Source organism: Rhinolophus sinicus, linkage group LG03 (genome assembly GCF_036562045.2).
Source record: "Rhinolophus sinicus isolate RSC01 linkage group LG03, ASM3656204v1, whole genome shotgun sequence".
Classification (NCBI taxonomy): domain Eukaryota; kingdom Metazoa; phylum Chordata; class Mammalia; order Chiroptera; family Rhinolophidae; genus Rhinolophus; species Rhinolophus sinicus.
Genome location: NC_133753.1, coordinates 45,446,379 through 45,461,576, shown reverse-complemented (window position 1 = coordinate 45,461,576; position 15,198 = coordinate 45,446,379). Strand labels below are relative to the sequence as shown.

The window sequence follows — 15,198 nt, the reverse complement described above, 5'->3', positions numbered from 1 at the left end:
AGTGTCGGAGGATGAGAGGCGGTCACTGTCCTCATCCCAGCATCCCTTCTCGTTCTGCCATATTGAGGTTGCGGAAGTGTTTATTATTATGTTTGACTTCCCTCTCCCTCACCCCTTACAAACTCAATCTATCCTCAAGTCCTACTCATTCTACTTCCCAAATATCTCTAGAATCCAGCTTCTCTGGCCACCCCAACTGCCACTGTTCTAGCTGCCACCATCCCCTCTTGTGGATGACAACAACAGCCTCCCAAGAAGCTGGGGCTTCCTGCTTCAGCCCTGCCCAATCGATTCTCCACACTGGCTGGAGTGAGCTGATGCAAAGCTGATCTGAAAACCCGCCAAGGGCTCAGAAACCTTCATGAGCTGGGTCCAGGCCCAACTCGCCTTCTTCCTTGACATTTCACGGCCTCTGTCCCATCTCTCTCCAGTCTGCCCCACGCTCACCCCTTGGGCTCTAAACTCCAGTCGGATTTAGCTTCATTCAATGGTCTAAACTAAGTTACCTCTGAGTGTTTGCACATGCTGTTCTCTCTGGTAAGCTTTCCCTATCATCACTATCTTTCTACAGGGTGAACTCAAGCTCTGCATTGAACTCCATTATTCATTGCTTCCGGAAGGAAGACTTTCCTTTACCTTTCCAGAGTAGCTGTCAGTCTTCCCCCACCAGACTGGAAGCTTTGCACTAGGGACCAGGTCTGCCTTCTTATTTACTATATTCCAGGCACCAGGCATGTGCTAGCCAAAAAAGGGGTGGGGGTGGGGGCACTCAGTAAATATTTGTTGAATGAATGAATGAATGAATGAAAGACTCAGTTCGGATCAAGGTGGCTAGTCAGAACTCTATAGGAGCGTTCCCAGGCCTGCTGAGCTTTGCACAGCAAAGGGTCTGGGACTGAGGGCCGGTAGAGTAGTTGCTTTAGCCAAGCACACTGCTGCCAAGGGAGCCCCAGCTGCCTCTGTGCGCCTGCTTTGTGCACTCCAGAGCAGACAGAGGCCAGGCCTCCCAGGCAAAATGAGCCCCTTGCGGGAGGCCCCACCAGTATGCATAATACTCCAAAGCACTTCCCAGCCCTGGTCCCCCTTTGTTGGGTGACCCTGAGCTTGTTCCTGGAGTTTTTGGAAAAGCAGAAGATGGTGAGCACAGCTATTCCCAAATGCCCTGCAGGAGACAGATGCCTATCAAGCACATCCCTGCCCTCTTCACCTGACAAACGACCCCCCACACCCCGCTGGGCCAACCGCCTAGACCCTGCCCTCAGGTGGCCTCCAGCCAGGTCCGCAGTCAGACTAGAAAGGGGCGTGTCTTTGTAGCAAGAGAAGGGGTCCCAACAGTTACCCGCATTTTCCCACCCGCTGTTTGGGTTTCCTGAAGATGGGCTTGGGCTTGGGGCGGGCAGGGCAAAGGCTCCTCCTCCCGCCCCCCCTCCGCCATCCCTGCTCCCTCCCACGTGGCCTGGCTGAGTCTTTCTGGAAAGCCGCAGCAGCTGGAGAGAAATCCCCCTCCCCACCCCCACCTTCACGTCCCTCCCTGACTCGCCCAGGACACATCGTCAGCTCTCCTCTCCGCAGAGAAGGCACTGGGCGAACAAAGCGGGTAGCCCACCCCCTCCCCAGCCCACCTACCTTTCCCATGGGCCACCCCAAACGCACCCAAGACAGAAAGCTGGAGGGCTAGGGGCACAAGAAGGAGCCCTAATCTTAGAGGCTCGGGACTCCGTCTCCCGAGGACAACTCTGACTCTTCCCCTCACCAAGCACTGAGGTGTATGGGGGTTTGGAAGAGGCTTTGCGGACCTCGTCCACGCTTCCCTGATCTGCCCCTGAGGGGTGGGGCAGGAGTGACACGCGTCCCATGCCGAGAGCGAGTGTTGGATGCGTCCACGAAAGCAACTGGTTTCCTGCGCCCTCCCCCAGCCCAGTCGGGGCCAGGGGTTTGGGGAGCAACGCTCCTTCACACACACAACGGCCCGGGGACCACACCTACTGGGCAAAGTTGAGTGTTTTACCACCACTAACCCTGCTCAATCCGAAATTTCCTGCTCTGTCCCCCCACCACGGGCAAGGACACTTCCCAAAAGCCAAGGCCAAATATTAGCTCAGCCCCATAAACACAGTTACACACGGCCTCGACACAAATGGAGGTGCAGACACACACCCCCACAGCCCTCCTCTTTCACACACACGATCAACCCAGAGACACGCGCGGGCAAGGCAGAGCCCGTCCCGTGCAAGCCACCAACACCGCAGCCACGGTTCAGCGATGCTACGCCGCGACCGTGCCACGCACTGCGGACACGTACGCCCGCAGCAGCCCCCTCCCCAACCTCTGCACGCGCGCACGCACACACACACACTCACTCCCGACTCCGCAAATCAAGGACACACACCCCTTGCGGACAAATAAGAGCCGCAAACGCCCCCGACTGCAGCTCGCGGACCCCCAAGCGCGGGCATCACACGGACCAGGACATCAGCCCGCGCCCCACGGCCCCCGCACTCGCTCGGGACCCGGGATACACGCCAGTCCCACAGCCCCGCGCAGTCCCGGGCGCGGGCGCAGCCACACACCGCAGCCGCTCCCGCCACGGCCGCGGCGCCCGCCCTTACCGCGCGCGGCCAGCAGGCAGAAGGTCAGCGCGATGAGCCCGCCGCCGCGGCCAGCGTCTACGCGCGCCATGGGGCCGGGGCCGGGCCGCCGCTGCCGCCGCCGCCGCCCAGCTCCTCGGCCGCCGCCGCCGCCGGGGGAGGGCGCGCCGGGCGTCAGTGGCCCGGGAGGCGCGGCGCCGCGGGCGGGGGCGCGGCCTCGGGGGCCCGGGCCCGAGCGGGGGCCGGCGCGGGGGCCGGGGCTGCTGCCGCCTCGCCCGCCCCTCCATCGCCATCTTGGGCGAGCAGCCGAGGCGGGGGTGTTAGCGCGTGCGGCAGTCCAGGCCCCACCGGGGACCCCGGGCCAGGGCACCGTGATCCTGCATCGCGCTGGGCTCTACTTTGCTTGGGTCTGCGCCCCGGTGCCTCACCCTCTCCGGGTCGCTCTGGGCCCCGGTTGGGCCGCTTGTTTCTAGGTGTATTTGTCTCAGTCTCCCTGTTTCTGAATCCACGGGTCTCTCTTTTCCCTGCCCATGCCTCAGGGTCTCCTCCATTTCGGTTCCAGGCTGAGTGGAGGCAGAGTCAAGCCTCGATCTCTGTCCTGATGGCCCCGTCTTGTCTTCGAAGCCCAGTCCATTCCAGTGGAGGTCCTGTACTTAGCTTCTCCACAGGCTGCACCAACAGACCCACCGAGGACATGACAGTTTTCCACTCGCATATCCTTTGCCATTCCACTCAGAGGGCTTCTCCTGGCTTCCCTTCCCTGATCATGCAATAACCAATCCAGGCAGGGCGTTTAGTCTACCCCACGCACTTCCACACTGCAACCCTGGGAGAGACAAGGAAGGTTCGATTGCTTCCATTTTACACACAGGGAAACTGAGGCTGGAGGAGGTGAAGACTTGCTTAAGGACATGAGGCCAGGGAGCGGCAGACGCAGGACCAGAACCCCGGTTTTCTGACTCTAGGAGGTCATTTCCCACTCATTCGTCAACTGTGCCTTCTCTGTCCTAGCCAGACTAGTTGCTTCAGTATTCCACAAATATTTCTTGTTTTAAAGACAGGGATTCAATCTTCAGACTACAGCTGGGAGAGGAGTACAGATTAAATGACCTATTTAAGGTCCATCCCAAAACCAAGACGCCACGGATCTTTATTCCCTGCGTCTCCAGCATTCCCATGACTTTTGTCTCTACCTGGTAGGTGCCTTACCCATCTGTTGCTAGTTAACCCTTAATAATGACCTGTACTTTGCAGCTCTAACGGGATCTGGCACTTATGCATTAGTTGCCAGGCCCATTAGCAGTATTTGACTTAACTGATCACTTCCGCTTGCTTCTCTTAGTGATGCCATCTGATCATCAAGGCTTTAAGTGACATCTTTAGACTGAAGATGCCCAAATTTATACTTCCAGGCTGGACCGTCTCCCGTGAACCCCTGACTTATCTAGCTACCTGCTCAACATTTTCATTGGCTAATAGGTGTCTCAAATTTAATATGTCCAAAATTGAGCTCTGATGGTCCCTGTTAAAACTGCTCCTCCCATAGTGTTCTCCATTTCAGTTCCTAGCAGTTCCATCCTTTCTGTTACTCAGGTCAAAACCGTTGGAGTCATCCTTGACCCTTCACTTTCACATCCTTCACGCTCCACCTTCCTTCCCCCTACCACCTTGATGCAAACACCATCACTTCTCACCTGTGTTGTTGCAGCAGCCTCCTCAGGCCTCTCCGTGTTTCTGCCTGTGTCCCCCTTTAGTCTTCTCTCAATACAGCATCAGGAGTGATTCTGTTAAAATGTGAATGAGATCATTTCAATTTGCTGCTCAAACCCAGCACGGCCTCCTAGCTCAGAACAAAAGCAGAAGTCCTTACAATGATGAGAAGTCCGGTCTGATCTGGAGGCCTGTTTTACCTCTCTGACCTCATCTCCCACACCATCCCCTTTGCTCACCACCTCTCCAGCCACACTAGCCTTCTGGCTGTAACTTGATCATGACCAGCCCCCTCCCTCTTGCCTCCAGACCTTTGTCCGGCTAGTGCAAGTCTGGAACTCTGTCCTCCCACTCCTGCCGTCCTCACAACGTCTCCCAGTCTCCCTATCGCCCTTCTTTCTAACATGCTCTACATTTTACTCATTTTATTTATAGTCTGCCCCTCCCCCCACTAGAATGTGGGCTTCATGAGGACAGGGACTTTTGTCTGTTAGGTTCCCTGCTGAATTCTAAGCAGCTAGACCGGTATCTGGCACTTTGTAGGTGCCAAGGGCCAGGGTAAAAGATACAAATCACTGCCCACAGGGACAATAGTGTCCTAAGTGGCATGGGGGGTGGCAGGGAGGATGGGAGCAAGAGGACGGACTAACTGTGGGTGTGGTGGGGGGTGTCAAGGAAGAAGGCTTCACAGAACTTTTGATTGTTGTAGATGTTTGATCTGGGTCTTGACAATTTAAGGAGCATAGAATGGACAGGGGTGGAGGGAAGAAACGCCCTCTGCTGAGGTCCTGTGGTGTGAAAGACAGGACGTGTTCTGGCCATGGCAGAGCCAATAATTAACTGTACAGATATTCATGGGCCACTTGTGATGGGCACTGGGAACACAGTGGTGAACGTGACGGTTCTTGCCTGTGTGGCACTTGGCCTAATGAGGGAGACAGAGACATAAACAGGCAACTGTAATACTGTGTGATACAGGCTTTGGTGGGAAACAGGGAGGAGGGGCACCCTGGCTAGACTTAGGGGGAAGCAGGGAAGGCTTCTGGAGAAAACAAATACCTGAACCCAGTGTAAGCAGAATGGAAGAGGTGTGAACTGGGCAGGAGGACAGGGGTGGGAGAGGAAACCAAACAGAGAAGCTGGGGCCAAATAGGGAAGGCCTTGTATGTTGCCCAGAAGGCAGTTGATGATTTGGCTGTCAATTGAATGAATAAATGTACAAACAAGGTGTTTGTAATGCAGGTTCTCAGCTCCCGCTCCCCACATAAGAACGCAGGATATGGTGAGGCCAAAAAGGAGCACCCACGGAGCCATAGGTAGGGGAGTCATACCACTATATTCTCGCTGGCTGCTGGGTTGGAGACACAGGAAGCAGGAGCCACACGATCCATAGTCTGCCATCTGCTTCTCTACTAACAAACCCCCATGCCATCGTAGCCATGGCAGATATATTAGTGGCTAATGGCTGACTAGTTAGAGCTGATGGCCATCTACTGCCTGAGCCAGCACCTTTCCACGTGTGAGGCCGAAAGCCTGGAAATTGCTGTTTGGGACTCTGTCCCCACAGTGTTGCCATATAAAGAGGGTTGCTAATTCCCCAAGCCACACACAAAAATCCAATTCATTTCTCTGTATTCCTATCTCAGCATACAGGTGGGGAATAGGTGTGAGGTGTGACAGGCTCAGGCCAACCCAATCCAGTGTAATGAATAAGAGCCATGGTTCTCATCCTGCCTCTGTTACTGATTTGTTGTGTGTCTTTGGGCAACTTTTTTCTCTTCCTGGGCCTCAGCTTCATCAGTGAGAAAAATAAGAGGGCTGGAATATGACGCCTATTTCTAACTAGGAGTTCCAAAGAGTTCATACTCTTAAAAGTGGATGTGGCACTTGTCTTAATTTCTTTCTTTTAAAATCAATTAGTTATAATATTCTATTATTTTCCCCTTTCAGATGGTACCATGGAATGCCTCCATGTGCGTATGGAGGATTCTTGCGTGGAGGGCGTGGAGGGCTGATGAACACGCTCAGGTGAGTATCATTTGCCACTGTCATGGCTTTTACCATTAAACAGCTTAAATTGTTTTCCATCTTAGTTATTTATGTTTAAATTATAGCCATGTTGGACCGTGAGAAATATATGACAGGAAGTATGAGGAGCACTGATGGCTAAACTACAAAAACCTGATGCTGAAGAGAAAGTGATAATTTTACAAATTTGCCTCAAGTTGATCATCATTGGGAAAGAATGTTATAGTCTTCTAATCAAAAGTCATTAGTCTCTATTGTCAATATTTAAAAAAAAATAAAAGCTAGTGATAATTCAGTCTTATTTGTTTTTTTGTTTACTAGAAAGGCAGACCAATTATATCTACAATGTTATTTGTGGAGAAGTACTTCCCAATAGATAAAAAAAACTTTTATTTCACATTTCAGAAATAAAATGAACACATTTTAAATGTTGTTTTTTAAAATTTTATTTTATTGTAGCACAAAATGCAATCCTATCATGAAAACAGTTTTTGTCTATTTTTTTTTTTCTTAAGATTTTATTGGGGAAGGGGAACAGGACTTTATTGGGGAACAGTGTGTACTTCCAGGACTTTTTTCCAAGTCAAGTTGTTGTCCTTTCAGTCTTAGTTGTGGAGGGCGCAGCTCAGCTCCAGGTCCAGTTGCTGTTGCTAGTTGCAGGGGACGCAGCCCACCATCCCTTGCGGGACTCGAGGAATTGAACTGGCAACCTTGTGGTTGAGAGCCCACTGGCCCATGTGGGAATCGAACCGGCAGCCTTCGGAGTTAGGAGCATGGAGCTCTAACTGCTTGAGCCATTGGGCCGACCCTATCTATTTTTTATCCTGTGGTTAAATTTCGATGTATCTTTGGTCCCCAGATATAGTTTTTTTGTGGTTTTGGACAAATCATGTTTGTCTGCTTTTTTGTAATTAATTTAAAATCAGTACACATCACTTCTTCCATGGGAAAGAGGTTTTTTTTAAATTGTCAATTTAATTAAATATGTTAAAATTGCCTTCAATTAGTAATATATTGTTACAAGTTTTTTTTTCTTAAAATAACTTCTTTGACACAGTTCTAAGACAGAAATAACACCTTGGGGACAGGTCAAAGCAGGGGTCGAGAGACCGGGAAAGGGCTGGAGGACTGTAGTTTCCAGTGGTTTGACCAGATGAATGGGATGTTGTTGAACAAAGGTAGTGGGAGTGGGGGCGGGGGGGGGGGTGCAGTGAGACAGGAGATGGAAGATAAATCACTTTTTTAAAATGTTGAGTGTGAGGTGCCTGCATGGTATCCAAGTGAAAATGTTAATGTACCAGAAACGGCTTTAATCTGAGCAGAGAGATCAGAACCGGAAAAATTATTTTGTGAGGTGGTACGTCCCCTATCAGAACATCTAATACACTTTATTATACTATTTTTAATGAAATGGTTTGGCTCTACTGCTAGACAGTAAGTTCGTTGCGGCAGGGGGAGGTGTGTCTTGCTCACTCTGGCTTTCCTTGCATCTAGCACTGTGCACAGCAGGGGTGTCCAAACTGCGGCCCACGGGCCAACTGCGGTCTGCAATCCATTTTTAATTGGCCCGCAGCAAATTCCAAAAATATATTTAGTTTACTTAAATAAACCAGGTGAAGCAATACGTACTTCACCTCGAGTGAGTGGCCCGGCTGTTGGTGTCTTTTACCGCATATGGCCCTTTGTGAAAAACATTGAAAAAAGTTTGGACACCCCTGGTGCACAGCAGATGGTAAGATACCAATGCATGTTTTTTAGATGAACGGTTAAAAAAAGTTACTCTTTTATCATATGTCATGCAAAAATGATGAAAGATTTAAATCACTAAGGGAGTTCTCAAGGTAAAGAACTTACTATGAAAGGGGTTTGAGCATCAAAAAATGTTGGGAAGCACTTGCCTGAGTAATCTCTAAAAATCTCGGTAGGCTCTGTGACTCTAAATCAAGAATTTATGGCCCACTTGCTCTGTATGACCAGCAATGGGGGGCTGTGGCATTCACACCATTCTAGAATAGATAGTGGAATCCACCACGGTGTGGTTTAAAAATATGTGTACAAGTTCTTTGACACTCCTTACTTCAACAAATAAAGTCTACTTCCTCTGCTTTTGAATACAGGCTGGACTTCGTGACTCATTTCTAAAGGATAGAATGTGGTGGTGGTGAGACTTCTGCGGTTTGTCATACAAGAAGATACAGCTCTCACCTGACTTTCTCTGGGGGACATGCATCTTTGGAGCCCCGAACCACCCTGGAAGGAATCCGGCCACTGGGAAGCTGCAGTACTGGGGAGACCATGTGGGGGGATCACATGGAGATAGAGATGTGGCTGGAGCCCCAGCTGTCCCAACTCAGGAGCCAAATGTGTCAGAGCCCCTTCGCAGTGTCCAGCCCAGCCACTGTCTGACTGCAGCCTCATAGGAGACCCTGAGCCCCGCTAACCCCGGCACTGTGACAGATGGTGGCAGTAACAAATGGTGGTGGTTGTTTTACACCACTATGTGTGGGGTGGTTTGTTATATAGTACTAGGTAACTAGAACAACTGCTGGAGTCTTTACTGGGGGTTGGGTTCACTATTAGAACCACTTACTACCTCCGCCATTCATCCCCCTTTAAGAAGATACAAAAGGTAGATATGTTTATCCTCACCCTTCGGATTCAAAACTATCTCCCACACTGGGCCTTGGCTCAAACCCTCTGAGCCAGGGGGATGGATCTCCTCATACTCTGGGATGCCTTTCCACGCCTTTCTGATCATCAAATTGCTAAACGATTTGTGGAATTATGGAATATTTATATTTTTTTCTTTATGCTTTTCTATGCTTTTTTCAAATTATCTATAGTGAATACGTATTACTTTTGTAATTAGAAATAGTAAATATAACGTAGAGAGGAAAAAATACATACAGTCTTCCATTTGGGATGATGAAACATTTCTGGAAATCATGGTGATGGTTGCACAAGAGTGTGACTGTACTTAATGCCACTGAACCATACACTTAAAATGGCTAAAATGGTACATTTTATGTTATGTATATTTTACCACAAGAAAAACAACATATACAATCCCTTAAACCTCAAGTCCCAGCTCCTTCAAGGTATCATCCAGTCCTCACTCATCTGTCGGGACCGCTCAGTAGCCACTGGATTATTTGTGCCTCGTACTGCCGTTTCTTCACTTCTGTAATTCATATGTCTCAGTCTTGTAGCTCAGATAACACTAGAAGCTCCTTGAGGGCAGAAACTGGCATTCTACAGGTGGTCACGCCTGTAGTGCCCTCACAAGGCAATTGCCTAGAAAGCAGAACACATCTCCTGAAGAATCAACATTACAAACGATGGCTATGTTCTCATCCTAGGCAATCAAAACCGACTGAACTCATTAAATATCTGAAATGTTGTAAATCAGCAATAAAAATATATCGCAGTAAAACATTAGAAATTAAACAAAACAGAAAAATCAGTGGAAAGGTTGACAAGTTTGAGATTGAATTAATAAATACATTTACACTAAAAAAAGATAATTATTAACTAGGTAAAACAGAAAGTTCTGAAGAATGAAAATGATTCAAAGTTTATTACATGACATCATCTCTGAATACATTTACATAATCATACTGATGTAAACACGGAATATTGGTCTAAGTAAAATTATAATAGAACTATATTAAAAAGATGGTGGAGGTGGGAAGTGTGTGTGTTGGTTAGAAATGAAAGGGAAAACAGCTAAATTTTAGGGGCAGCTGGATGGCTCAGTTGGTTAAAGCACGAACTCTGAACAACAGGGTTGCCAGTTCAATTCCCTCATGGGATGGTGGGCTGTGCCCCCTGCAACTAAGATTGAGAGGATGGCGACTGGACTTGGAGCTGAGCCGCGCCCTCCACAACTAGATTGAAGGTCAACGACTTGGAGCTGATGGGCACTATAGAAACACACTGTTCCCCAACTAAAAACAAAAAAAGCTAAATGTTAATCTTTCATAATGGGTTGCCACTAGATAATGCATAAAAAAATCACAGGAAAACATTATATAAACATGTTATTTAGAGATTTGTTTTAGAACTTGACTCCTTAAGCTATGTGCCTGTGTAACCATAATAAATTAAAACTAAAAGAAACCAACCCAACCAACCGTGATACAGGTTTGTATTGCTCACGTGGATGCCCCCCGGGCCTGCACTGTCCTTCCTCCTGAGCTCTCTGGGCACACACTGTTCCATGTGCCCAGCTCCCATCAGCGTTTTGCTGTGTCCAACAGCCAGCTCCTGGCAGGAACCAATGCTCTGCAACACGCACCTCTTCTCCAGGCCAGCCTGCCCAGCAAGCCTGGGATGCAAAAGGCTCCTTCCGGGTCCCCCTGGGTGAGGGCCCCTGTACGTACACCCAGCATTGTGAGTTGTGAGCTCTCTGTCGGTCTCTGGATGCTCTGCTCACAGCTGGGCACAGTGGTCATGGCAGGATGGGCACACCACCTTCAGTAGAACTGAAAGGTGATGCAGGTCACACTGCCCACCTCTCTTTGGAAGCTGCAAGCCCTCCTGCTGACTGTGTCCTCCCAGGGCCCTTGCGGGCCAGGGTCCTCCCCTAGGCCTGCCCTACCCAACAGCCTTCTTCCGACTCACTTTCCCCATCAAAGTATGTCGAAACCCATGGCCTGACCCCCCCTCTGGCCTCACAGACAAACGAAGCCAGTGCAGGTGAAGCAAGTAGAAGGGGTGGGTAGGCAGACACACAACCCCTTGGCTCCTGTTATTCAAGGCCCTTCCTACCCCATCCCTAGCAATCCCACCTTTTCCTATGATTTTCCCCAGCCCTACACAGGTTCCCACCTTCCAGTGTGCTAGCGACGCCCCCCACCCCTATCACTTAATGTCTGTGTGCAAAGTATTCTCTTTGCCTGGAGTGACTTCCTCCCACCTGGAGAAACTCACTCCTTAACACCTAATTCAAATGCCACCTCCTTAGTGCAGCCTTCCTTGACCATCCTCCTCCAGTGCTCAGAAAAAATAACAGCTCATGTTTGTTGAATGCTGTGTCAGATACTAGGAGCTTTGCAAGTGTTTTCTCACATCGAAGCTCACAGCAACTCCATGAAGTATTACCATCATTAACTCTAGGGTGTAGAAGACGAAGCTGAAGCACAGAGAGGTTAAGTAACCTGCCCAAGATCGCACTGCAGGCAGTGGTTCAGGAAATAGAACAGCAGGCTCTCCGGTCAAAGCCCACTCTTCTGCTGTTCTGCTTTGTCTCCTGGGTACTCACGCAGCGCTCAACATGACTCTCTTTGCAATGACCATCTTTTATTTACATGGCCACCTCCACTTCTGGATTGAGAACCCGTTGAGAGTACAGAATGTGTCTGACTCCTCTGAGCATTCCCAGATCCCTCAATCCCTCAGCAGGAACCAGGCCCATGGCAGCTGCTCAATTCATGTTGCTTGCTAATGGATGAGTGAAGCCAGGATTAGCATTCCACTTCTGCACTGTGACCTTGGGCATACACCCTCTCTGAGCTCTAATTTCATTCTCTGGGCGGTGGGGGGAACATGGGAGGAACAAGCATACTCTGATGTCTCCTAGCTTATAGCGAAGATCAGATTGAACATGATTCTGTCATGAGGAAATATTCTGTAAGTAATGGGACACTCACCACACAAATGTGGGCAGTGGGTATTCAGAGGGACATGTGTCACCTGCTCCCAGGTACAGCATGTTATCCCTAACAAGGGCCTTATAGTTAATGACCCCTTTATCCCAATGTGCAACCCTGGAAGGTGAGTCCTTGGTCAGGCAGGTGCAAAGTATCCGAGGCTAAGGCAGAGTCCAGTCACCCCATTGGAGGTTTCTGTCCCCTCCTCCTTGCTCACGGTCCAGAATGTGCTGCGCTCCCAAGACCCCTGGGGCTGAGTTATGTTCCTCTGCCCACCCAGCATCTATCTTCCCCAGGACTTGGGCCTGACAGCTCAGATCCTGGAGAACAGATCGCTCCCGCTGGCAGCCTTGCACTTCTTGGAGGGGGTGGGGTCACATCAACGGCAGGAATGCCAACTTGAACTTCACAAATCATTTCCAAGCCCCTATCCAATGCCAGGCCTGTGCTCGGCATTTTGGCCTCACCACAACTCTGGGAAGGAAGTGTTAGTATGGCACTATAGAGTCCAAGGTTAGAGAAGTAAAGGGCTTGAACAAAATTACAACTACTGGACTAGAACCCACGTCTATCCGATTCCAAATTCTCTCATCTTTCCCATGCTCCCCCTTCTTTCTCTGGGCAAGTTCAGGGAGAGTCATATCCAAGACCCACCCAGTACATGCTTTCTCAGCATGAACTCAGTCCCTGAAGGAACTCAGATTTCAGGCAAATACCATATTTCCTTGATTCTAAGAGACATTCTTATTCACATTTTTACATTTCTGACATCAGGATCTTATAAATGGTAACATCTTAGATTTTAGAAAATTTAGTAGGTAGTCTAGAGAGTGCATTCAAGTGTCTCTGTTCAGCTACCAACTAGTTTCGTGCCTTTGGGGAAGTCAGTTTATCTGCCTGTAGCTCAGGGAGAGTATTCAGCTTGCCTTTTGGTATCAGCTCTGCCACTTGACAGCTCAATGGCTTTGCAGTCTTCTCTGGGCCTGTTTCCCCATCTGTAAAATGATGGGGTGGGGGGTCACTGATTTGTGACCTCTTCTTTGAAGCTGCAGGACATGTGTCCCCCGTGATATAGAAGTAAAAAGCTGAGCTGCTCTGGGTGAAGTAAGAATTCTGTGGTTTCCTGGCAGCAGCCTCAGCTCCCTCACTTTGAGCAGATTCCTTTGCTGAACTCTGGTTTGGGAGAACATTGCTCTGGGAGGTGAAGACAGAGATAGAAGACCTGGGCTAAAGTGTGGACTCTCTTTAAGCAGCTGGCATGGCTGCGGTATAATTGCTTCCGGGCTCTGGGCCTCAGCTTCTCATCCGTAAAGCAGCAGATGAGATGATATCTGTTTTGGCTCTAACACTCCATAAATACAGTCTTCCATTGCTGCACCTCTCAATCTCTTTACTCTGGCTGCATCGCACATTAAGATCACCTAGGGAGCTTATATAAAAAGAAAAAAAAATTAAAAGATGGCAGACCTACTTCCCAACCCCCATGCTGATTAATTGATCCCAGGAGGGATTTGGACATCAGTGTATTTAAAAGCTCCCCAGGCAGTTGTGATAGAAACCAGGGCTGAGAAGCACCACTCCTCCAGCCCTAAAGCCTTGGTGGGGGAGAAAGAATAAAAATTCCAAGGACATTTCAAAGGAGTCATCCTAAAAGCTTAACTTATGGTAAATTTGGTTTCTTTTGCAGCCTTACAAATGAATTGGTAGACAGGTACCTAGGCACCTATAATCTATCCATCAGACAACCCTAAATAAGGGAAGAAAAAAATTTTTTCCTTTGAAAATTTTTTGGTATTCAAGTACCTAATAAGTGATTCCTACCTATCTAACTCTAGTAGGTATGATGGGGAGAATTAACCAAGCGTAACACAATGCCTACTCAGTCTGGAATCTAACTGGAGAAACAAAACCAGAGGCAAACAGTATGGCATAAAATTAAGTGCTAAACCTGAGATAAGCTTTATTGAGTACTTTTATTGCATACCAGGCACGAAAGCCTTTATAGTAATATATGAATTTAACCCTCACAATCTTTTATTTTTTTTACAACAATCCATTGAGGACGGTTGTTATTATTCCTACTTCACACCTAAGGAAACTGAGGGTCAGAATGTTATGTAAACATGCCAAGGCCCATAAAGCTAGCAAGTAACAGAGGCAAGTGCGGAAGCCAGGCTCCAAAGCTAGTGCGGGTACCACTTGCCATGCCTCCTCTCTCAGGTGGGATTAGCATGTGTTCTACTAATTGAAAGAGGAAACCGTCAGGATGCTTGTGGGTGAGTGAAGAGCCCAGGCGAGGGGAAGTGAGGTCGGGCGATACAGGGGCTTGAATGTCTGACACCATTTAGGGACCAGAGCAGGAAAGTGAGAATTTAGCGTGCCTTTTAAGACAGCTGTGTCCTCCTGGTGTGCTAGTAAGGCGGGAGGTGAGTTGGTCCTGAGGACCTATTGAGAGCAAGGGAGGCGTCCTCTTCACCTTTGTTTTCTCACAGCCTAACACAGGCCTGGCACGTGGTTGTTACTAAATATTTGGTGGATGAAAAGTTGAGAACTGTTTCTTTGAAGTCATTTGGAACTCACAGTCTTCACCTCCAACTCAGGCTCGCTGGAGAGGTGCTGCTGCTACCCAGCATCCCTCGACTGAGGCAGGAGCAGCAATAGGAATGAGTAGGAATGGAGAGTTGATAGGATGCAAAGCATTTACCTGGCAAGGCAACACATCAAGTGCCCAACTGAACAGCAGCAGTCACGTGACGCTTAGGCATGCAACTATGACCACATATATGGCCAGAAACCAAGCCAACATGGAGAGTTCACTTTATAGAATGGCAGTGTGGTTTCCAGAATCTATCTGGTCGGAGGACTTTTCTGCAAAGAATTGTATCACCTGTGAAGTAGCATGTTAAAAATAAACTATGCCACTTCTGTAGGGTGTATTTCCAGTACAGGTGGGAAGGGGTGGGGAGAATTCCTGCAACCAGCTAAGGACATCCTGGCTAATTGCTTCCCCAAACTTCTATTTCAAGAACTCAAATCTGGGAGCCAATTGAGAGAGCATCTTTCAATAAGGAGCACACAGCAAACTCAATTTCATCGCCTGTGTCAGAGCTGAATCCCATCTAATACATTTTAATGGGAATGCAACCTCCTCCAGGGTGGCAGGGCCAGAGCACCAGATCTGTGGACAGAACTAGGCTGATGAACATTTAAATCCTGGTAAT

At 48.8% G+C, this 15,198-nt stretch overlaps 1 protein-coding gene and 1 long non-coding RNA gene across 5 annotated transcripts in view; one reads left to right on the top strand and one right to left on the bottom strand.

The window, feature by feature from the left end:
• The window catches only part of IGDCC4 (immunoglobulin superfamily DCC subclass member 4), a 37,533-nt gene extending 34,567 nt beyond the window's left edge, over window positions 1-2,966 (bottom strand). The window contains exon 1 of one of the 4 annotated variants that reach the window (XM_074327552.1): window positions 2,610-2,966. In XM_074327552.1, the coding sequence (XP_074183653.1) occupies window positions 2,610-2,679 (70 nt within the window). In that variant the 5' untranslated portion in view covers window positions 2,680-2,966. The remainder of the gene's footprint in view (window positions 1-2,609) is intronic. The other 3 variants (XM_074327550.1, XM_074327554.1, XM_074327553.1) reach the window with 3 other exon arrangements.
• Window positions 2,321-9,098, top strand: LOC141570572 (uncharacterized). The gene is made up of 3 exons (XR_012494712.1): window positions 2,321-2,632; window positions 6,249-6,326; window positions 8,444-9,098. It is a non-coding gene; the product is annotated as an uncharacterized LOC141570572 (long non-coding RNA).
• The last annotated feature ends 6,100 nt before the right edge of the window (window positions 9,099-15,198 follow it).